At 30.4% G+C, this 22,941-nt stretch overlaps 3 protein-coding genes across 4 annotated transcripts; all 3 read left to right on the top strand.

The window, feature by feature from the left end:
- Window positions 1–1,654: 1,654 nt before the first annotated feature.
- LOC100306328 (RWP-RK domain-containing protein) lies at window positions 1,655–6,585 on the top strand. The gene is made up of 5 exons (NM_001250167.2): window positions 1,655–2,042; window positions 2,207–2,456; window positions 4,513–4,760; window positions 5,288–5,502; window positions 6,192–6,585. Exons 1-5 carry the CDS (start codon window positions 1,973–1,975, stop codon window positions 6,402–6,404), a joined length of 996 nt encoding a protein of 331 aa, NP_001237096.2. The 5' UTR covers window positions 1,655–1,972; the 3' UTR covers window positions 6,405–6,585.
- Window positions 6,586–10,259: 3,674 nt separating this feature from the next.
- LOC100778116 (probable serine/threonine-protein kinase PIX13) lies at window positions 10,260–15,192 on the top strand. Of its 2 annotated transcripts, none has more exons than XM_003538861.5 (6): window positions 10,260–10,597; window positions 10,743–11,080; window positions 13,221–13,356; window positions 13,445–13,587; window positions 14,260–14,383; window positions 14,477–15,192. In XM_003538861.5, the coding sequence occupies exons 1-6, from the start codon at window positions 10,534–10,536 to the stop codon at window positions 14,845–14,847; spliced, it is 1,176 nt and encodes a 391-aa protein (XP_003538909.1). In that variant the 5' UTR covers window positions 10,260–10,533; the 3' UTR covers window positions 14,848–15,192. The 2 variants fall into 2 exon arrangements, with proteins under 2 accessions (XP_003538909.1, XP_006590747.1); XM_006590684.4 differs by having other exon boundaries at window positions 10,303–10,597; window positions 10,740–11,080.
- A 3,064-nt stretch (window positions 15,193–18,256) lies between these two features.
- On the top strand, window positions 18,257–22,141 carry LOC100777578 (probable serine/threonine-protein kinase PIX13). The gene is made up of 6 exons (XM_003538860.4): window positions 18,257–18,465; window positions 18,631–18,938; window positions 20,492–20,627; window positions 20,768–20,910; window positions 21,235–21,358; window positions 21,491–22,141. Exons 1-6 carry the CDS (start codon window positions 18,399–18,401, stop codon window positions 21,811–21,813), a joined length of 1,101 nt encoding a protein of 366 aa, XP_003538908.2. The 5' UTR covers window positions 18,257–18,398; the 3' UTR covers window positions 21,814–22,141.
- Window positions 22,142–22,941: the final 800 nt, after the last annotated feature.

The raw sequence follows: 22,941 nt of genomic DNA, 5'->3' as shown, positions 1-22,941 counted from the left end.
GAAACTAGAGAAAGCAATATAATCATTTTAGTTGTAAAAAATTTAGTAGAAAATGAGAATTTGAAGGATTTATAAAAAAATATGGACTAATTTTATTTAATTTTAAAAATAAATTGACTTAATTGGCTTAAAAAAATTTAGAAGGACGGAAATTGCATATAATTGAAACTAAAGAACCCCCAAAAGCAATTAAACCTAAGATAAAATATATCAATAATAACAATTTTTTTAAAACATTATTTATTTCAAATTTTGACTTTGTGTATAAAAAAACTTTGTTTAGAAAAACAAACTAACTTTATTAGACTTTATCTTTAGCCGTGTAGCCAACCTTGATTTGGATAATAAATTATGGACAACCGATGATTTTAATTATGAATAAGAAACTTATAATATAATAATTGCACTGTCTTAATTAAAATAAATATGTTTTTAATTTTTTTCACAACATGTTTTTCTTTGTCTTAATCCTTATACTTTATAAATTTGATTTTTCATTCTTATAATTTTAAAATTACTAAGAAATAATCTTTACTTCAGGAAAAAAACAAAAATAGTAGGGATTAATTTAGTAATTATAGAAAAAATATCTAAGACTAAAATTTTAATATTTTTTATTTTTATTTGCTGTAATAAAAGAAAAATTTTAATTATAAGATTTAAAATCAAAATGAATTTTTTATCAATAATAATTTTAAGTAGTAAATGAAATGTTTCATAATAATCAAACGCATCATAGCAGTTCATCATCTCTTTTACGTTTAAGGCATTTATAATTGGTCGTTTCACCACAAAAAAAATAAAATCGTAAAATGTATTTCAAGACACGTGAAAGAAGCATTTGCAGACATAAAAAAAAAACCTGAAAACAAACAAGCGGTTAGTAAATGCCTCCGCGAAAACCCGGTTTGATGCTTTCAATCGAGACAACTCTTTCTACGTTATTTTATGTCATTATATTTATTAATTTTCGGTGTGTTATTTCCTTTTAAAATAATACTATCATTAAAACAAACGTAAAATATGTAGTCAATCAATTTTCGTTCAAAATTTATGTCAATTTATATACTCTAAAAATGATAATTTTGGTCCTCTTAATTTTAATAATTAATAAAATTAGTCTCTTATAATTTTTTTAAATAGAATTTGGTCTCTTATATCATAATTTCTTAAGTTCTATAAAAAGAATGAAATTCACTAATTATAGGAAAAAAATACAAGAAACAAAATCATTTTTTTACGTTATGTTTAGTTTGATGGTGATTGTCCTTAATCACGTAAAAATAAAAATCTAGAAGCAATATAACCATAGCTTCATTCACACCATAAAAATGTATCATCACCCGAAACACACACTTTTTCTTCTATTTTTTTTTTGTCAGAACCCAAAACACACACATAAAGATTAAGATTAATTTTAAGTGAGAATCGAAAGATTTAAAACACAATTTTATCCCAAATATTTTAATTTTAAAAGTTAAATCTTGATATATGATGTACTTGAAAAAGCAAGCTATTCGCTTAGATTCCTCTAATTCAACAACCACATAAAAAATCATTTTTTATTTGTAAAAATTAAACACTGATATTAACAATTTATAACATTCAGATAGTCTATTCATGTAAGCTGCACCAGCTTGTTATAAGAAAATCACTTCGATTCACAAGGAAACGTATCGATATGGAGTAATTAAACGGCTGCACAATAAATTTACATCGAACCAAAAAAGGTGAAGAAAAATAAATGAAGGTAAAAGGAGAGTAAGGAGGTGACAAAAGAAAAAGACTAAGGAGCAAAAGTACCTTATTTTAGCTGGGAATGATTCTAAACTGATCCGAAGCCAACAAAAAAAAGCGGAAGATCATGCAAACTTGCACTTAAAAGCTGGTTTTTGCCTCATTCTCTTCCTTCTATTAAGTCCACGCTTCATGCTATTGCTTCCTGTCTCTTTCTCTTTCTCATGACCCCTTCATGGATTCCTCGCACACCAACACCACTTTGCTCACCAACCTACTAGTCTTCAACAACACCCTCCAACCAGGTATGTATGTCACCATGCATCTCTCTCTTGACCCAGATTCTGTTTCCCTTGTCATTTTCATTCCAAGTTTCGTTTTTCGTTGAAAAATGTGATTTTTTTTTTTGTGGGGTGGTGGAATTTCGTTTTTTGTTTGTTTATTTCCTTTGTGGGTTTGTGGATTACAGAGTTGATGAGGAGCGTGCATGTGTACCGCCGAGGGGGTGGAGAGAAAAGGGAAGTTGAGAGAGAGTTTGTGTTTTCAGAGAGTGGCTCCTATGTGGAAATGCAGGCTACCCCAATTCCTGGATTGGTGAAATCTCGTGTTTCTGAAGTGTGTGAAGGGCACCGGAATGGAGTGTGGCTTTGTGTCTTTGCGTTTCATGCCGATCACACTCCTCAATTTTGCCGCATTCCACGGCTTTTGTTGGTTACAAGGTATATCTGCTTAGCCCTACATTTGCCTTTCACATTAGTCCATAACATATACTGAATTGGAATCGATCCCTTTTCGTTATATGATTATGTAGTTAGCTCTTTGTTCCCACCAAGATTTCCCCACCTTGAATGAATCGCATTTAAAAATAGAGAAGCAAAATTTTGTAATGTGTGCAAATTGGGTTGATATGTGTACATTTTAACCAAAAGCTAAATTTGAGTTGTAAATTTATAGTTTATAACAGATAAGGGATGTGGATTCTCTTTTTTCCCTGGAGAACATGAGAGAGTTCTCTTCTCTTGTGGGAATGAAAGATATTGAAGTGTTAAACGCTTTGGCATAGAACTGGCAGACCTCTGCACAAGTAATAAACAGTTTCTTTCCATCTCATGACATAACCCTCTAATAGAAAGATCACAATTCGTCATGTTTATTGGAGTAGAGGACTTTACTGGTGTCCCAAAAAATCTTTATGTATATGGCGATTAGTCACTTATGACTCCAGTCTCCAGAGCATACTTATGGTTATGAGTTCTTTGTACAGAAAAGTTGAAATAGCAGGAAGTGGAGTGACCATGGAATGATATTAAATTAAATTTAGAAAATATATCCCTCTATAATTTTTTATAGTCCCTATTTTAAGAGTAATATTATTCTCACTTAAAATTCTCACAGCAAAGAGTGATATAAGAAAACAAGAGAGAAAAGTGAGACTTAACCAGTGATGTGGTAGAGAGAGATATATAGGAAAAAAGTGTAGTGGAAATTTTAAGTGGGAATAGCATTAGTGCTATTTTACTAGTAGGATTCATAACAGAACAAAGCTAAGCTGTCTGACCAGAATATGTTTTTGGTCTTCCCGTTAGTCCTGGGATATAAGCAAAGGTTAGTAAGTGATAGCATCAATGGTTGAAGCAATTTATGTTTGGTTTTACTGAAAAAAATATATCAGATGTTTCTTAAGGTGAAAACTATGGATGACCCTTCCCCAAAACACCCAAAAATTGGGAGATGTATTCAGAGATATTCATGTAGAATTTTATCCCCTCAATCAGTAACATTTTGTTGTCTTCCAGTGCAGAGACAATGCAATATGTTCACTTAACCATTTTCTAATATGGCATTCAGATTTATCTTTCATGTAATAGTCTTATATTTATATGACTGGTTTACCAAGACAAAAAGGAACAATTGATACTACCTTGTTTACACTTTGAGGAGGAGAGGGAATCAAGAATAAAGTTGATTCTTCATGTATGAAGCTGAAATACTTGAATATATGCTTTGCATTTTATTTAAATTTTAAAGAAAAGGAACGGAATAGAGTAGACCAATTCTTCTCCAATCTCCATTCCCCTCATAAAAAGTTGATTTTCCCCCCCTTCCTAATTAAAGGGGAACAAGGTGATATTAAAACATATACTATATGTTTCTTCAACAAACAGAAGGTATTCTGCATAATTTTCTTATTAATATCCATTTAAGGGGAAGGCATGCCTACCTTAGTGCCTTTAATTTCTGGAAAGGCTTGGAAAGCATATAACTTCTTATTTTAACTTTCCCTACCTTCTCTCTTTCTCCCTAAAATTCCCTAAAACTCATCCCCTATTTTTTTTCTATGAATTTTCAAATATTTATATTTTATCCTGTTCATTATTTTTGTCCTTTCAGGGTTTTAAACCTCATTTTTTTCACTTTCTTCCTGTCCATAGTGGAGTGAAAGCTTGTGGGTAGTTCTGGATTTCATTGAATTTCCAGTCCTACTCTCTTTTGGCAGGAATGACATTATCTCCAAATTGCATAATTATGTATTTGAACATCATTATGTTTGATATGACATGCCTATATTCTTAATAGCCTTGTCTTGATATCACTATTTCACTGTTTCATAAAACCATTACTACTGTTTGACTCAAAAATATCTCGCTACAAGACTGCTCCACCACTTCTACAAGTTTTAAATCTTCTGAGCTTCTCCATTTTGTTTCCGATTACTTCTACAAAGTAACTTATCATAGATCTAACTCCCTCTTATTATTCTTTTTTAATTTTCAGAAACCCAAAGCTTAAGATGATTCCAAACTTGCTTGATGATCTCCACATGATATACAAGTTGAACCGGAAGGAGGAAGACAGAGATATAGCCCAAGACTCTACAGGAGAAGAAAGGCAAGGACACAGCAACAATTTCCAACCATCACGAAAAGTCTTTCCCGTTCTTGATCAGGATCTCAATTTTCTTCCTTATGAAGACTATGAGTCTGAGTCACCGGACAATGAGACAGATGTTGAAAGCTCACCAGGTTCAGAGTCAATGCTCTCAGTTATCTAACAGACATAACCTATTTAGCAAGTTTGTTCTGCAGCTTTGTTACTACATGGACATATTCAATCTTTTGGTGAAACCTATCTGTTACAATATCTCCAAGTTTTGACTGTCATGACCATATTTGTTGTAACTTAATTCTACGGTTCTGAATGTAGAAAAGTTCTCAAATGCTAATCAAATACAGGAATCCTCTTTATGACTGACATAAAAATGGAACTTCTTTTTTACGTTTTAAAACTTCTGACGATTCCCTCTTTTTTAAAGGATTGTTGTTATTAACTTCAATCCTGTATACCATGTTGCTCTCAATTTTGAATGTTGTCAATTATTATCCTTTTTATCCCAGCAGTTCAGTCTTAGCAGTATACAATTTATTTATTAAATTTTTTTTGTGATCCTGTACATAAATTCTCAAACCCCATGTGTGAAGCTTACTAATGTTGTGTGTCATATGCATAAATATTCATATCTTAATCTAACAGATGAGGTGAGGATTTGCAGGTTTTCTAGTGAAGAAAAAGAGGGCACCCAGTGATCTTGTAGCAAAAATTTCTTTATCAGATTTGGTGAAGTACTTTGGTATGCCAATTGTAGAAGCATCAAGAAATCTAAATGTTGGGCTTACTGTTCTAAAGAGAAAGTGCAGAGAATTTGGTATTCCCCGCTGGCCTCATAGGAAGATCAAATCACTTGACAGTCTCATTCATGATCTTCAGGTCCTTCTCACTTCACATTTTTTATTATGATGACTTTAACACTCTCTGTATTGAGATTTATGTGTACAAATTTCAAGAAGTTTGCTATCCATTTACAGCTACTTCAACTAAAATTTATTTATTTGAACATCAGCGTAATTGTGTTGAAGTGCATGCAACCTACCTTTTGAACAAATATTATTATTTGAAATATAACGAGGGAATGCGTGGTGGCTTATTTGTAGCCGACATGATTGAATACTTAAGGTACAGTCCATGATAATTTAAAAGTTCTTTGAAGCATGGAGTGGGTGAAACGGAAAGCATGAAGTGCACTTTGAAGCATTATTCTGCATTATCTTGTTAATGTTTTGGTCAAACATGATAGATTCAATGTCTTGAGTTCTCTCTTTTTAAAATTCAGTTAAAATTCCGTAGATAGGTGAAATTTGACATCAATGCTTAATTTTAAATTCGGATGTTTATTCATAAGTTTTTCCAATATGATCTATAAAATCTTTGCCACTTGCTGTATTTACTTCTATGTTTCCCTTTTACCAAGCTTAAAGTGGATTCTGAGTAAAAAAATTATATTTTTTGACAACCTTATAATCTGTCATTTTCAAACTTGAAATCCTCGTACACGCACAAAAAAAATAGTATCTGTTTGGCCAACGTTGACTAATTTACAAGAAGTGGGACACATGCAGGAAGAGGCAAAGAACCAAGAATTGGAGGACAGGGAAGCAGCTATGGCCGTGGCAAAGAGGCAAAGGATGTTGGAGAGTGAAAAGGAAAACATAGAGAAGAAACCCTTCATGGACATAAAAATTGAGACCAAGAGATTCAGGCAAGATGTTTTCAAGAGAAGACACAGAGCTAGAGCTGTTGAAAAACACAATTCTACAGTATCCAGCACATAGCACCTTTTTTTAAAGAGCAACAAAAAAAAAATAGTTTGCAAGTTGTAGAATGGACATGGAATGAAAAAACCTATACACACCTCTTTTGATTGGTCATCTTGATCTTCATAGATTTACTTTTGACTTATATATGGATTGCAATATCTAAAGGCAACTTAATTATAGCGTCTAAAATGCTCAATTTTGTTCTTGTTCTTTTTTATTTTTGTTCTTGTTATTGTTCTCCTAATCATAGCTTCTAGAGTTCTAAATTGTACCATGTGGAGATTTACGACTCTAAATATTGACCCCGAAACGATTTCATGTTGATACAACGTGAATCACAATTAAGCGGTTTGGGAAAACAAGCAACTAATAAAGGGTAGTTTTGGGTTGGAAGGACTTCCAAATGACCAATCCTTCCCTGCAAGAGAAAAAGGCTTTTAGAATATTCCATTGAGTCGGGTCTAATACATGAATAACAAATGATTCGGACCAATTTAACCAAAGGTTTCAGTTTAAATTTTGGTTATGTAGGGAGAATTTTATCATTTATGATGGTGATTTTATTCGTAAGATAAGATTGTGTTAAAGGAATATATATATATATATATATATATATATGGTTTACAAAAAAAATAAAAATAAAGATACTCTTTCCTCAAAGCTTTGTCATATGTACGTGCGCTTAAATGCCATTTCACCTTTTTTTCCAAGAAAGTCAAAAAATGATGGTCACTTTTATTGGTTAAATTCAAAGTTATGGATTATGACACTGACGTGTCTTTGTCCACTAACTTATATTTGATGTGTTTTGGGTTGAAATGCAGCACTTGTTTCCTTGGCGGTGACTTGGTTCGTCGTATAAAGAAATATAGAGCAACACAACACGTTGCTAGTAAATTTCCTTCCTACTTTAGAAAAATAAAATAAAAAATCTACTGATGTCATGCAAACGTTTTGCGGTGTTCATTGTTTGTTCTGCTTCTAGTGTGGAATTGCGGCTCAATGTTTTTTATTCGATCTTTTCTTTTTGCACAGTTTGAACTTTGATTCCTGCTAGGAGACCCACCTTCATTTTATCATTCAGCATGTAACTGTCGCCTCCTATGAAAAGGCAAAAAATATGTTTTTTTATATAAAGATATTTTTATTCTTTATTTTTATTGGTAGCTAGAAAAGACCATTTTAATTTTACTATATTTCTCATTTTTAGGGATTTATATAATGCTGTTACTATTTTGACACAATTTTTTTAAAATAAATATTAAGATGAAAATAAAGTGATATTTTATAATTATTAATAAAACATCTTAACACGTACGCTAGTATAAAATCTATTGTTCATTGTTATACAATTTGACTAGTATAATTAGGAGTAAAAATAGGTTGACTCATTGACAAATTAAGTTGGTAAATACTTGTAACTATAACATGCTAAAAAAATATCATAACCCTTGAAAATGTTTTTTTTTTTTCACTAGAGAGGATCAGTTAATTTTCACTCTCTAATATACTCATTCTAATCTAAAAAACTTTTTATTACTATTTTTTTATAGAAATTACTAAATTGTATTAAATAAAAATGCGACTCACGAAATCTTATAATTTTTCTATAAATTTCGGTTATTAATAAAAAGTCGTATATTAAAAGATGTATTAGACAATACGTTTTGCTAACATTCCTAACGAATGAAATTAATACCACATATAGTTATGATGGATCTAGGCAATTATTACGTTAATATTGTTGATTAGAAATTAATAATAATAATAATCTATTGTATGGTAATATAAAAATAAATTTTAATATAAAATCATCCATTTATTATTTAATAATTGAAATTAACAATGAACGAGTTTTTTTTAATATAAACTCTTTTGATAAACTTCTAGATAATTAGGAGTCATATATACAGGGAATTCACTAATTGGGAAGAAACATATTCTAAACAAGATGAAAAACAGAGCACAATTTAATTAGTCTTTTTCAACCCGTTCAGTTAGATATAGAGTATGCATTCCGTTTAACTTGTCGTAATTCTCTATCTCCTTTTTTCCTCCCCAAATGAGTCTGCCTCAAGAAAATAAAATAAAAGAAGCATTACTCGACCAGTTGATCTTAGTGGATTCCACTGTCAAATACCTAGACTATAAGAACGGTAAAAATGAAACCAGATAATGGGATAATGAAGTTGTCTCGTCTTAAAAAGATGTGGTTGTGTTGTTTTTTGGCCCCAGTGACTATTTCCCTCGTTGGAAGCATGCATGCATATGCAATGCTGATGCAACTTGCATATATAATTAAGGAAATAAGGGTTGGAACCTGGACCACGGTACGTCGCTGACTTTGCAGCGTGCATGAACCACGAACCTTTTCTAATCTCTATTAGTTACAGTACAATTAATTATTTGTAGCATTAAGAATACAAGTTGTAATCAGACACTGGGAGACACGTGAATGGTGCAAGTCTGTTAAAAAAAATAAAGATGGTTCTTTCCTAGAATGTACATAATAATACGAAATTATATATGTACAGAGTCCTTAAATTATACTTATATCATCTATATACATGTAAAATATTAACCCACCTCAATGTGTACATATCATTAAAGATAATAGGAGGATAAATATATTTTATTGAAAATCTAATTATTTAAATGTCATTTTTATGTTTTTATACAGTAAAAAAATTAATATTTTTTTGCTTTTTGTTTTTTAATCAATGTTTTCAGAAAACTGGTTAGTATTTTTCAAACAGATAATATATAGAAATAGAATATGATATGTATCTTTTTAGTTTTTTTTTTTTTGTGTGTACAAATTGAAACCGAGGGAAATTAAAGGAAAAAACCAAGAAATTAAAGAAAACAAGTCTAAGAGAAGTGGAAGTGTGGAACTTAAAGTAGAGGAAGAAACTAACTATGAGTGTGGCTCTATGAATCCACACTTTTAACGTTGGCACCTTCTTTTCAAAGACTTTTTTAATTAACACCAACGCCTACACATATTTGAGAAGAGATAAGAAGAAATTAAAATACAATTTAATTTAAATATACAAACAGGCAAATCCTTTATACAATATCATATAATAATAATAATAGTAAATGATATTTCTTTCTAGAAATCACACGTGACAAAATCGTGTTTGAACTAAGTAAGACTTATATGGACAACAACAATCTTCTTTTAAATCCAATGACAATCAATTCATGCACTTGGCAATAAAATAAAAGTGTAGTATATATATAGAGACGAAGGTAACACTTATATACAATTGTAGAATCACCTGCATCACACATGCATAATACTAGTATTAAAACATTATTACATTAAAATTAAATGTATAATTTTATAGGTTATTAATATTTAAGTTGTACAATAAATATTCAACAATATATATAATAGACAACAAATGATTTAGTTGATAAAAAAATAAACTCATATGATATCTAATATGAAAATTTTGTTGATAAATAATATGATATCTAACTCAACTAAAATTTCCTTGTTTAAAAAATGTAATAAATAACAATATTATTGAATAATCATAATAATATATATGTTCTCATTTTAAAAAGTCAAATCATTTAAAAAGAAAAATATTTTTTAACAATCTTGAATTGTTTATAACTTGATAAAAAAAGTAAATGATTAATTTGATTGATAATATAATGTTACAAGAAAAAAGAGATTAAAAAAAAAAAAAAGAAAGTTGTTGATGAAAGGTTTGAAATTTTTTATTATCAGAATATAATAATAATAAAAAGTCATGTAAGAGGGTTCCGTCCCTTAAAAAATAGTGTGTACGTTTGTCATGTTCCTACTGGGGCTGTACTTGCTTTTCAACACGCAGACTTTTCTGTCCACAGCTGTCGTGTGTACAAAATGACCCACGTCAAAAAATGAGAACGCGATGCCATCGAACACGGCGAACGACATCATAAAAGGTAGTCACACACATAACAAAAACAATCCCATGTTCATGTTATTGCTATGTAGCTGCCACTAGTACTCATCCTCATCCTCAACCTCAAGTCTCTAAGTAATTAGCACCTCAACTCAAATTAAAACAACATCATCGCTAGTTTGCTAGCTGCTAATTAACACCCATTAATTCTTGTTGGTCAATACTAAACAGTACTAAACATGGGTGTCTGCTTTGCTTCGCTCGCTCGCCACCAAACACCCTCTAAATCCATTCCCTACGCAGGCAAGTCATAATAAATTAGTTAAAGTTTTATTTGAAAAAACACGACCTAACTGTTTTTTTTTATTTATATGAAATCATGTTTATGCATGCTAGGAGAGTGAGGGGATTAATAATTTGATGTAATTAATTTATTGGTATGCAGCAGGTTCAGGGCGTGAGTCCTTGGGGAGCAAGGATGAGAATATGGGGATTACTGAAAGCACTAGTAGTGTTAATGGAGGAAGCTGTAGTAGTCATAGCAGCAAGAACATTGTGTTTCCTAGCGTGGAAGTGCGGAACCTGAAGGAGTTCAGTTTTGCGAATCTGAAAGCAGCCACCAAGAGTTTCAAATCGGATGCATTGCTTGGAGAAGGAGGTTTCGGAAAAGTATACAAAGGATGGTTGGATGAGAAGACACTGGCACCGACCAAAGCTGGTTCTGGAATCATGGTTGCTATTAAGAAATTGAATCCCGAAAGTATGCAGGGCCTTCGAGAGTGGCAGGTTAGTAATTACTGATTTCTTCATTCACTCACTTCCAACTGCTTATTGTTTTTTCATTATTTAATTTTAGACTAAGATTCGTAAACAAACTTACACTTAACCATTATTTATTACTATATACAGCCCTCGTGTATGTATATATTTTGAATATATAGAACCTTAGTAGTTAACATTATGGAGACACACCTCTTCTTCTTCCATGGTTGCAGTATACTTTGACACCAAAAAATACAAAGTCTTAGAAACAATACTCTTGAGTAAATATTTTTAATTATTTTTGCATAATGATTAACGAATATCACATATTAGGGAATGCAATTGACATCTTTGTTTAAATTATTTTTTTCTTTTTATATCATTTCTATTCTTATTTCTCCTACATTCATGATTGGTGTGTGAAAGATAGTAATTACTCATTTTGGTCGTCCTTTCTTATAGAAATCTTTTGAGAAGTTTGTGACTTCGTGGTGCTTTTTTTTTATTATCATAAAATGACCTTAATTTCTCATCATTTTTTTTTTGTCAATAAACGCAATAATTTATTTCTTTTAGACTTTTTATTGTGAAGATTGGAAAAGATCATTAGATATATCAAACTATCATTCACTTTGCCTCTTCTTATAGAATGCAAAAAGAAAATCATTATTTAAGTGGAGTTATATTAATTTTTTTATAAGAGACATATATAATTAATTAGATAGAAACAGATTAAAAGAATGGATTGTCAATAATTATAAAAGTAATTTTGACAAACAGATTATATAAATTATTGAAAAATTTAATATTATCAACCAAATTAAATAAATACTTATAAATTGGTTTGAATGGTCTAATTTATAAGACTAGATGGATAATAATTTGTTTGACTTTTAAATAGATAGGTAAACAGAAATAAAAAATACTCATACAGAAAAAAGGAAAGAATATTATAATCGTAAGATTTCCAAAACTAAATTGCTCCCGATCATAGGCACAGTGGAAAATGCTTATGCTTATTCAAAAGAGTGGAGTTGGGGGTATTGACTCACGCTTTGTGCTATTAATTAACTCTGGTAACGGAAAGGAGAGAAAAATTAGAATGAGAGAAAAATTCAAAGTTTTATTTTTATTTTCTCTTTAATTAAATAAAATATATTGTTATTATTAGTTTCTTTGTCTTTTTCTTTCTGTTTTTTTTTTTGGGAAAGAGAAGGGAGAAAGTCCTATGAAAACAAATTATTCGTAAATGGGGATCGAGGGTAGAGACTTCCATTAGATAGCATATGATCTACATGAGGTGGTGGTTTCTCAACAATCTAATTTTTTCATGATCTTATCCAAATATATCATAGAAGAGGGGAAAAAAATCCTTGACTGAATAATAATAATAATAAAAAAAAAGCGAAAGGAAATTGTGAGGCCAAATCTAGTTTCCTAGCGAAGAAGAAGAAAAAACTGGTCTTGTCTTGGCGTGAGAAAAGGGGAAATTAATTCCTCTGGACCACTGGAGCTGTGGACGAGGTTGATTTTTGGAGTGAGTGTAGACATAATGCAACCGACGTTGCTCTCCCTTCACTCTTATTGTCCTGATGATACTCATATCATAGCCAAAAGTCACCTCCTTCTATTCCAACGACTTTATCGAGAGGGATAGATTGACCAGAAAGAAGTGTGCAATACGGATACTGTGATAGAGAGATATAAAAAAATTGAGCGTATATAAATAATTATACAAGTTTATTCATCAGTGAATTTTCTCTTAACAAAATTGTTAATAGTTTTTATCCAAAATTCACACACACACACACATATACATATATAATTAAAAACTATTACATATATAATATTTTAAAAAATGATAACATTTTCTATTTTTAATTACGTAAATAAGAAAAATACAAGAAAATGGTTTGAGAGATTTAATGTATATATGCTTGATAGGAACTTTGGAATTATTTTTTTCAATGAAATGATCACTCCTTTTTTAAAAGCTTTCTAAAATAATTGACAAAAATAAGTTGAGTCAAAGTCTTAATAATAAGTTGAGTCAAACTTTTGTAATGTTTGATTATTTTCAATGAAGAAAAATAAGTGATTATTTTCCAACCCAGGCATCTGACTTTAACTTGTAATATCTTGCTCCGTTTATATGACAATGCAGTCAGAAATCGACTTTCTAGGAATGATTTCGCACCCAAACCTGGTCAAGCTTTTGGGTTACTGTTGTGACGATGTCGAATTTCTTCTTGTGTACGAATTCATGCCAAAGGGAAGCTTGGAGAATCATCTATTTTGGAGTATGAACTTGAGACAATTAAAATATATTAATAATAGAAATTTGTTGGTGGCTTTAGTTCATTTTCTTTGTTTTTTGTTTCCAATTAGGAAATACAAACACAGAACCGCTCTCTTGGGACACTCGAATCAAAATAGCTATTGGTGCTGCTCGGGGCTTGGCTTACTTGCACACCTCAGAAAAGCAAATCATATACAGAGATTTCAAAGCCTCCAACATACTACTTGATGAGGTCTATTATTTTTGCCTACTTCTTCTCTTTATGTTTGTCTTATATATTCTACCTTTTCCCTTATCATGAGAAATGGAGGCCAAAATAAATTGTGTACCCATATTTGTTTCATTAAGCAAACTTTTGCTAGAGCCTAGAGTATTCGGACCCAACTAAACCCTCGGAAAAATTAAGTAGTTTTAGACCATCATTTGTTTATGACCTCAATTAATCTTTATGTGACACATATTTAAATTTTTTTTAATTTAAGAAAATAATTAATAATACTTAAGTATCATGTTGAGATTGATCAGAACTAGACTAGGTGATTACCTAATAATTTCTTGCTGAATAATACTAGGTTCCCCTGACTAGGGGTGTAATTGGTTTAACATGAAAATTTTTAAATGCTATTTGAACTTAATGACTCAAGTAATTTGTGTGAACAATAAAGTAAACATACACTAGTTTAAAAAAGTGGTAGAATAAGGAGGCATCTCCAATAATAGTAGGTAAGGTCCAAACATGTTATTGTTGAGACTGCTAACAAAGACTCATTTAAAAGATTATTTCACAAGCTAAAGCTTCCAACCACAGAAATTTCACCCAAATTAGAGTTACTACTTACTCGAAAAAGAACTACAGAGATTATATACTAATACTAAACCCACAAATCAAACTAATGTTTTGCAGGATTACAACGCAAAAATTTCAGATTTTGGCTTGGCGAAATTAGGGCCTTCGGGTGGAGATTCACACGTGAGTACGAGGATCATGGGAACATATGGCTATGCTGCTCCAGAATACGTTGCAACAGGTGATCATCTCATCTTATCTAAACACATAAATAGAGAGATGGTTTGTGAATATGCTAGTTGAAGTTGAAACTAATTGTTTTATGATTCAACAGGACACCTTTACGTGAAGAGTGATGTTTATGGTTTTGGTGTGGTGCTGCTTGAAATGCTGACAGGGATGAGGGCAATTGATAGAAACCGCCCCATAGAGCAGCAGAATCTAGTTGAATGGGCCAAGCCTTCTCTCTCTGATAAAAGCAAGTTTAAAAGCATTATGGATGAAAGGATAGAGGGTCAGTATTCAACCAAGGCAGCATTGAAAGCAACACAGCTTACTCTAAAATGCCTTGAACGTGACCTTAAAAAACGTCCTCATATGAAAGATGTTCTCGAGACATTGGAATGCATAAAAGCTATCAAGGTTACGAGGAAGGAAGGCAAAAAACGTTGTTCTAAGTTTGCAACTACCAACAATGTACAATAGCCAAATTTATCATCCTTATGTTCAGCACCTAATGCTTGGTAAATTACTTTGCATTATTGTAACACGAGGCACCAGATAATATATCATTTTTTTTCAAAGTTATTTTGTTAGTTGCAGGGGAAATTTTGATACAGCTCTGTAATTCTTTTTTCCTACTTTGGTTGAATATAGTCACATTATTGGGGGGGTTGTGCAAGGGTAATGAGGTTAGATGCTTGTACACAAAGTTATCCAAACTCCTCCCGACCATATATTTAGGGAAAGTTTGGTAAGATCATTATATTGTTATTCTCCAATTTTTTTTTACAATGAATAAAGTTAGCATGTAAAATATTATGCAAACTATTCAAAACTCTTCTCGTAGGGAATTGTTTTTTCCCAGTTTATATTTGTCGGTGTTAATTTATTGATTTTTTTGTAAATCTAAAATATTATTAGTTTTTTTATTATCTATATTCCTATTTAACTATTATTATTATAACAATTTATTATAATTAATGATACATTAAGTAAGAGTATTTTAATTTAAATAAATAATATTTTATATTTATTAAATATGCTTTAATATATGCCTAGTAAAAAATGATACGCAATCTTAGTTGACTTGTCAATATTACTTAAATATAAGATTAAAAATCATCCTAATCTTTGTGCTTGAACGACTTTTTTGATATTTTTATATTTTCTGTGTATTATCCAACAACTCGTTTAAATAGTTGGTTTTAAATTATCACAAAAGTTCTTACATACTAAAGGAGTCTTCAATGAAATAGTATGCATGAATTATTTTAAAATCTTTTTATATGAGTTTAATTTTTACTGATTAACAAAAAATTAAGTCTTAAAATAAATCTGTAAGTTAGATTAGTCGTCTATGTAGACTAAGTTATATCTTTAAAAAAAATTATGACAGATAAAAAGAGATCAAACTCAAGTGTTATTCTTTTAATCAAGGACAACTCACAGCATAAAATCTAGTCCAACCTATTTTCATCCATTTTTCACTTAAAAAGTTATATATATATATATATATATATATATATATATATATATATTATTGTGATCGAGAAATAATAACTATATAATTATAGATAATTAAATTATACTTAAATGATAAGATTAAAAAAATGTACATAACTTTTTTTAAGTGATAATGTAAGAACTAGTTAACTTTTAATATTGACAATTCATATATGGTTATATGATCGAAATGTATAGTTTTCATTTATGACATTTAGAAAAATTCTTATTTGACATGCTTTTATATATATAGAGAGAGATGTAGGCACAACATATCAAATGAGAATTCTTGTTAGCGTAAAAAACAAAAATAATATGAATGTTAGATCATATTTAAATGATTAAAAATTAAAAGATAAGTATATAATTAATGACTTTTTTTAACTAATTATGTAATTGTTAACTAATTTTTAATCTCGTACAAGGTTAACTCAAACTTGAAGTAACCTAAACCCTTGCTTTAGTCTCACTAGAAAGAATTAAAAAAACTTATTTAGTTTGTCGTAATATACATTTATTTCTTTCTCATTTCTCTGCCTCCTCTTTTCCTCCAAAATGTTGTCCCTTAAGGGGAAAAAAAATGCATAACTCAATTGATCTTTTTTGTGTGGATCTTACAGTGAATACCTACATTAAGAACAATAAAAGACCAGACACATGAAACATTTAAAAATGAGACCAGATAAAGAATTCATTCTAAAAATTTGTGATTATTTTGTTCTTTTTGGGTACCACTAACTATTGATCAGCCTGCAATAAGATAATTAGTTCCTTGATAAAAAGTTATTGTTTTTCAATTTCCCTCGTTGGAAGCAAGCATGCAAAGTTAATCTAGACTAAAGAGTGGGTGAAACTCCCGACCTAACGTCGAACCTTCTTCTCTATTATAATTAATTGTATAGCATTATTTCTTAATAAGAATACAAATGGTACTCTGACACAGGTATACGCGTCAATTGTAGTTGTTTTCTATACAATAATTTTTTTGTAGGTTCTATACAATTTTGGTTAAAAAAAACACGATCGCTGTTTCGTATAATGTACATATAACCGAAAATATATACGTGCAAAGTCCTTAATAATTTATAGATATTAACGTCACCTTGTACGTATGAAAGATAGAAATACATAGAATGTGGTTTAAAAGTATTAATTATGGATGCTAAAATACATTTTGCACTACTGAAAAGTATCATTTTCTTTCCAAAAAAAGTTTCATCATTTCATGCTGTTACATTGAATACTTAAATATAAAACTTTTGCCCTCAAATACATAATATATGTAGTCTCTAAAAAAAGTTAAATTATTTTTATACGATAAATATTTTATTTTTTAATAAAAATTTTATACTTTTATTTATTTAACCAATGTTTTTAGAATACTGATTGTTATATACTATTTATCAAGCATAATCCTAAAAAGTTAACGCTATTTTTTTTCAGCATGAAATTAGAGGAAGATCGATCTGCATCCAAACAAGCTAAGCTAAGACGGATCTCCATTTTAGGAATTGTATTTTTATTGGAAAAAATTCAAATGTTACATCGATTAAAGATAAAATAATTCTCATCATTTGAACTAGTTTATGGGTTAAGTTAGACTTAAATTTATATGTTAAAAAATCTAAGATGTATTAGAACATATTTAAGATTAATTTAAAAGAGTCATCCATTATATTATTCAAGCACAAAGTTCAAGAAATATTAAAAAAATTTAAGTTTCATATCGATTAAAGATAAAATTAAATTATAATATATAAATGAGAAATAATATTTACCTCTTGAGTTAACTTTTAAAATTAAGTTAAATTTATACTCACATTCTAAAAAAATTAATAATTTTTTATCATTGTTTGTTTCTATCTTTAGCCTTTTCGTTTTTTCCATATATCTTGTTGTCTCAACCTTTTTTTCAATGATCTTCTCCCTTTTTTTCCTAAGCCCTATATCTTTACGCTGCCATGTGATACCTACCTCCTCTTGTTACTTGCAGCTAACCACACTCTCTAATTAGTTCCATTCTGAATACTCCAAGTCAAGAACTCACTGAACTCGTCCGTGCTCATGAGATATAGGGGACAAAACTAATATGATAGTTATTATACAAGGACCGAATCAAACAGGACATTCATTCGATCATATTGCAAAAACCAAACAATTTGTCAGTACATTTAATTAATTTGTTGGGACTAATTTAAAAAGCTGTACATTTATTATATATTATAATTTTGTTTCCCTATTGCTTTTGAACGCGCAGACTTTCCAAACAACGTGGTTGAAAAAGTTTGTGTGTTTAAAAAAATGGATTACACTGTACAAGACAAGTGAAACGCGAGGAGAACACGGCAAACGTCATTATAAATACCAGCAGTCAAACATATTAACACTCCGAAAACGACCCATGTTATGTAGCTAGCACTTGTGTTGTGTCTTTTCTCATTCCTCATCCTCAACCTTACGCAGCAGCCATTCTTGTAGAATTCATTTTCTCGAAATTGGTTAATTAAGTTAATTAACACTAAACACTAAACATGGGTCTTTGCTTTGCTTCCCTCGCTACCCACCAAACACCCTCCAATAATTCCCCTCACTATTCAGGCAAGTCATAAAAAGGATCATTTTTTTTTTATATTATGTTATTGCTGCAAAGTATTTATTGGCTATCGATTCTAATGGAGTTTTTGTTTTTTACATTGAATCGTGTCTATGCTAGAACAAGAGTGGGGAGAATCAATAATCTTAATGTAATTTGTTGGCATGCAGGTTCAGCGCGTGAGATGGGAATTACTGAAAGCACTAGTGTTAATGGAGGAAGCAGTAGCATTAATAGCAATAACATGGTGTTTCCGAGTGTGGAAACGCGGAACTTGAAGCAGTTCAATTTCGCGGATCTGAAAGCAGCAACCAAGAGTTTCAAGTCGGATGCATTGCTTGGTGAAGGAGGTTTTGGCAAAGTTTACAAAGGATGGTTGCATGAGAAGACACTGACACCCACCAAAGCTGGATCTGGAATGGTGGTTGCTGTTAAGAAGTTGAACTCAGAAAGTTTGCAGGGCTTTCGTGAGTGGCAGGTTTGTTTAATTTCCACTCTGATAATTTCCCACGTGGTGCTGCGTTCTCATTGCTTTTTTTAATTTGTTATTAGTTGCAGACTGTGTTTCATAAACAAAGTTACAACTATTATTAATTAATATATATACAGCTAGCCTCAAGTATATATTAAGTGTTAATTAATAGTATAATTGGGATTATGGATATATAATGGAGCCACACCTGATCAGTAATGTTTGACAGCAAAAAATAGTAATTTATTAGTAACAAATTATATAGGGTTGATATCAGTAATGCTTGACAGCAAAACTTTAAATTATTCCCAACACTACACATATATATCGACCATCCGTATCTATTTTTTAATTTCTAATTTAATAATCTTACATCTTTAATCCAACAACCTTAAGAACTTTACTAAAGTGACCCTATAAATGATCTTATAATACCCTTACTGTTGGGATAAACATCAACAACTTTTTTTAAACACATATAAAAGCTGAAACATGGTCCAAAAATTGGGGTAAGCTACTAGTGCTTATATAAACATAAAACATTCGCTGCTTTCCAAGAACCACATCCAATTTTGAGTTCTTATTGAGACACAGTGTACGTTTAATAAGAAAAAGCAAGATAAGAATCTTGTATGGAGTTGCTCTTAATATTCTCGAGGTATTGATTAATAAACATTAAACATGCATATCATACTAAATGCTTTTTAATTATTGAAAACAATTTTTTTTTTTACTTTTTGTCGGATAATGGTTAAAGAATACAAAATAATTTTTTCTCTTTTTTTTTAGTCTGTATACTTAATTAGAAAGATAATACATATTAAATGATGACATTACAACATTTATTTATTTTAAAATTATTTTGAACTTCTTCATATGATTCGTATTATTGTTCTTATTTTTTATTTATAATTTTGTGTAAAGAATTTTAGAATTTCATACAGATAACTTTTCTTTGAATTAAAAACTACTTTAAAATTAAAAGGTCAAAAATCAGAGTTTTAAAAATAAAATTGAAGTTATTTAGGATGAGAGAAAGAAGGTTATATATAGTTTGTGCCTTATATTTTCAAAGTTACTTCAGTTAGTTTTTGTAAACTACTTTCCCTTTTTCTCTTTCATAAAAATTAACCTCCTTAGATAAATAATGTATACATATACAAAGAAAAAAAAATGTGAGTGCGTAAAAATTATTATAGAAGTTCATTATTGGGTAAGTAACATTTCTCTTAGCAAAATTGTTAATAATCTTTATCCAAGGTTCATATATGTTCCTTAATTAAAAATTAATACCTCTATAATCTTTTAAAAAATAATAACATTTTCGATCTTATTTTAAATTTTTAATTAAGTAAATAAGAAAAATACAAGAAAATAATATGAGAGATGCCATGTATGTTTGATTAAATTAATAATCTCTTATTTTCGAAAGAATTCTAAAGTACTTGACAAAAGTAACTAATTATTTTTTTTTTAAAAAAAGTTGAGTTAGAACAAATTCCAACCCAGCTAGCTATCTGACTTAGTAATATCTTGCTATGTTTAATATGATAATGCAGTCAGAAATCAATTTCTTAGGAAGGATTTCTCACCCAAACCTGGTCAAGCTATTGGGTTACTGTTGTGACGATATCGAATTTCTCCTTGTGTACGAGTTCATGCCAAAGGGAAGCTTGGAGAATCATCTCTTTAGAAGTACGAATTTAATTAAGACGATTAATATATATATATATATATATATATATATATATATATATATATATATGAATAAAAAAATGTTGGCCCTTTATTTGATTTGAGTTTTGCTCATGTTCTTTGTTTTTGCTTCCAATTAGGAAATACTAACAGTGAACCACTCTCTTGGGACACCCGAATCAAAATAGCTATTGGTGCTGCACGGGGCTTGGCTTTCTTACACACCTCAGAAAAGCAAATCATATACAGAGATTTCAAAGCCTCCAATATACTACTTGATGAGGTCTGTTATTTTCCTTACTTCCTCTCTGTTATATTTGATGAGTTTATGAATTTGGACCCCCCATTTGTGTTTAATTATAAACCAAACTTTTGCTAGATTTTTTTTTTATCGACAAAGAGTTTGTTTGAATTTTAGTTTTGTTGCCACAGGAATCGATCCTGTGACCTCTTTCCTTTTTGGTTCTTTCTTAACCATCTAACGCACTTTATATCTTCCCAAACTTTTGCTAGAGTGTTAGCTGAAAAATGCAAATTAGAGTAATTATATACTAACAGTAACTCCACAAATCTCACTGGTAACCAATTAATTGTTTATCTTTTGCAGGATTATAATGCAAAAATTTCAGATTTTGGCTTGGCAAAATTAGGCCCTTCTGGGGAAGATTCACACGTGAGTACCAGGATCATGGGAACATATGGCTATGCTGCTCCAGAATACATTGCAACAGGTGATAATCTTATCTTCACATGCATATAAATGGATGCTTTTCAAAGATACTACTCATTGAAACTTGGAACACAAGAAACAGTTTGATCTTATTGTTTCTAACATGGCTGTGGATTGTGTCATGATTCAACAGGTCACCTTTATGTAAAGAGTGATGTTTATGGTTTTGGTGTAGTGCTGCTTGAAATGCTGACAGGGTTAAGGGCACTTGACAAAAACCGCCCCATAGAGCAGCAGAATCTGATTGAATGGGCTAAGCCTTCTCTCTCTGATAAAAGAAAGTTGAAAAGCATCATGGATGAGAGGATAGAGGGTCAGTATTCAACCAAGGCAGCATTAAAATCAGCACATCTTATTCTAAAATGCCTTCAATGTGACCGTAAGAAACGTCCTCACATGAAAGATGTTCTTGACACATTGGAACACATCGAAGCTATCAAGGACAGAACGAAGTAATCCAAGAAACATTGTACTAAGTTTGCAACTATGTGCAATTTCCAATAGCCAATTTATCATCCTTATGTGTTGAATATGACAAGGAGCTCCAACATGTGTAGGCTGTAGCTAGCATACTAGTCACAGTTCAAGTTCAGTGTAACTACTAACTAACTTGGCTTACAGTTATTATAGGTAGTTAGACCTGTTACTGCATGAGTGTGTTTGTGGCTGTATTTGAGTAGTCGTACCTCTCTCATTCTAGCTTTGTTCCCTTGTCAATAAAAATGTGTAGCTCCTACTTGTATCATCATCTTTTCATTTAATTCAATAAAATGAGTTACTTGAATTCCTCTCTTGTTCTTTGAGATATATGGTCTTTGTGGTCACTTGTATTTTTCCAAAGTTATTTGGTTAGTCGGGAAAATTTGAGAAGTGGGAAAACATTCTGTATTGTAAATTAGATATTTGCAGAAAGAGTTAACCGAAATTATATATAGCATTTTGCAAAAGTAAGGGTAAGACTAGGGGTGAGTATAGACCCAATCAATATGAACTAAATTGGCTTATGAAAATAAATCTAAACTAAATTGAAGGAGAAAATTTGGGATGGTTTAGACCATCAATTTTAATTTATTTGAACTCAAATCAAATTGTAAATTCGATTATATCAATTTGGATATTAAATTTGGGAACATGAAATCTGGACTAACCCAAACATATACTATTTTATAAAAGTTTTAAATTTTATGTTCTCTAATTATATAATTTATAAATTTTATTATTGTTGGAAATATAAGTACACTATAGTCCATATACAGGTCCAACTTTAGTAATTTCTCAATCCTCGACAGACACTTGGCCCTTGGGCTTTCTAGAACCACTGACTTAAAAAAAACAAAATTATTGTTCGGAATGTTTTTTGTATTATCTCTTTTTTTCCTAGTCAATGTCACTTTTTATATAATTTGGAATTAGTTATATAAGATTTTTTCGTGTAATCTTTAAAACTTCAATGTTGAAATGCAAAATACTTTTCGAGAATTCAATTTCGGTTCCAAAGGAATTTACAACTCAGTACGTAGAATCAATTTGTCCTATTCTATGACAAGAGAATTATTAAAATATATTGAACTGAATTTTCCGTGT

This window comes from Glycine max, chromosome 11 (assembly GCF_000004515.6).
Source record: "Glycine max cultivar Williams 82 chromosome 11, Glycine_max_v4.0, whole genome shotgun sequence".
NCBI lineage: Eukaryota > Viridiplantae > Streptophyta > Magnoliopsida > Fabales > Fabaceae > Glycine > Glycine max.
This window is presented reverse-complemented; position numbering and strand designations above follow the sequence as displayed.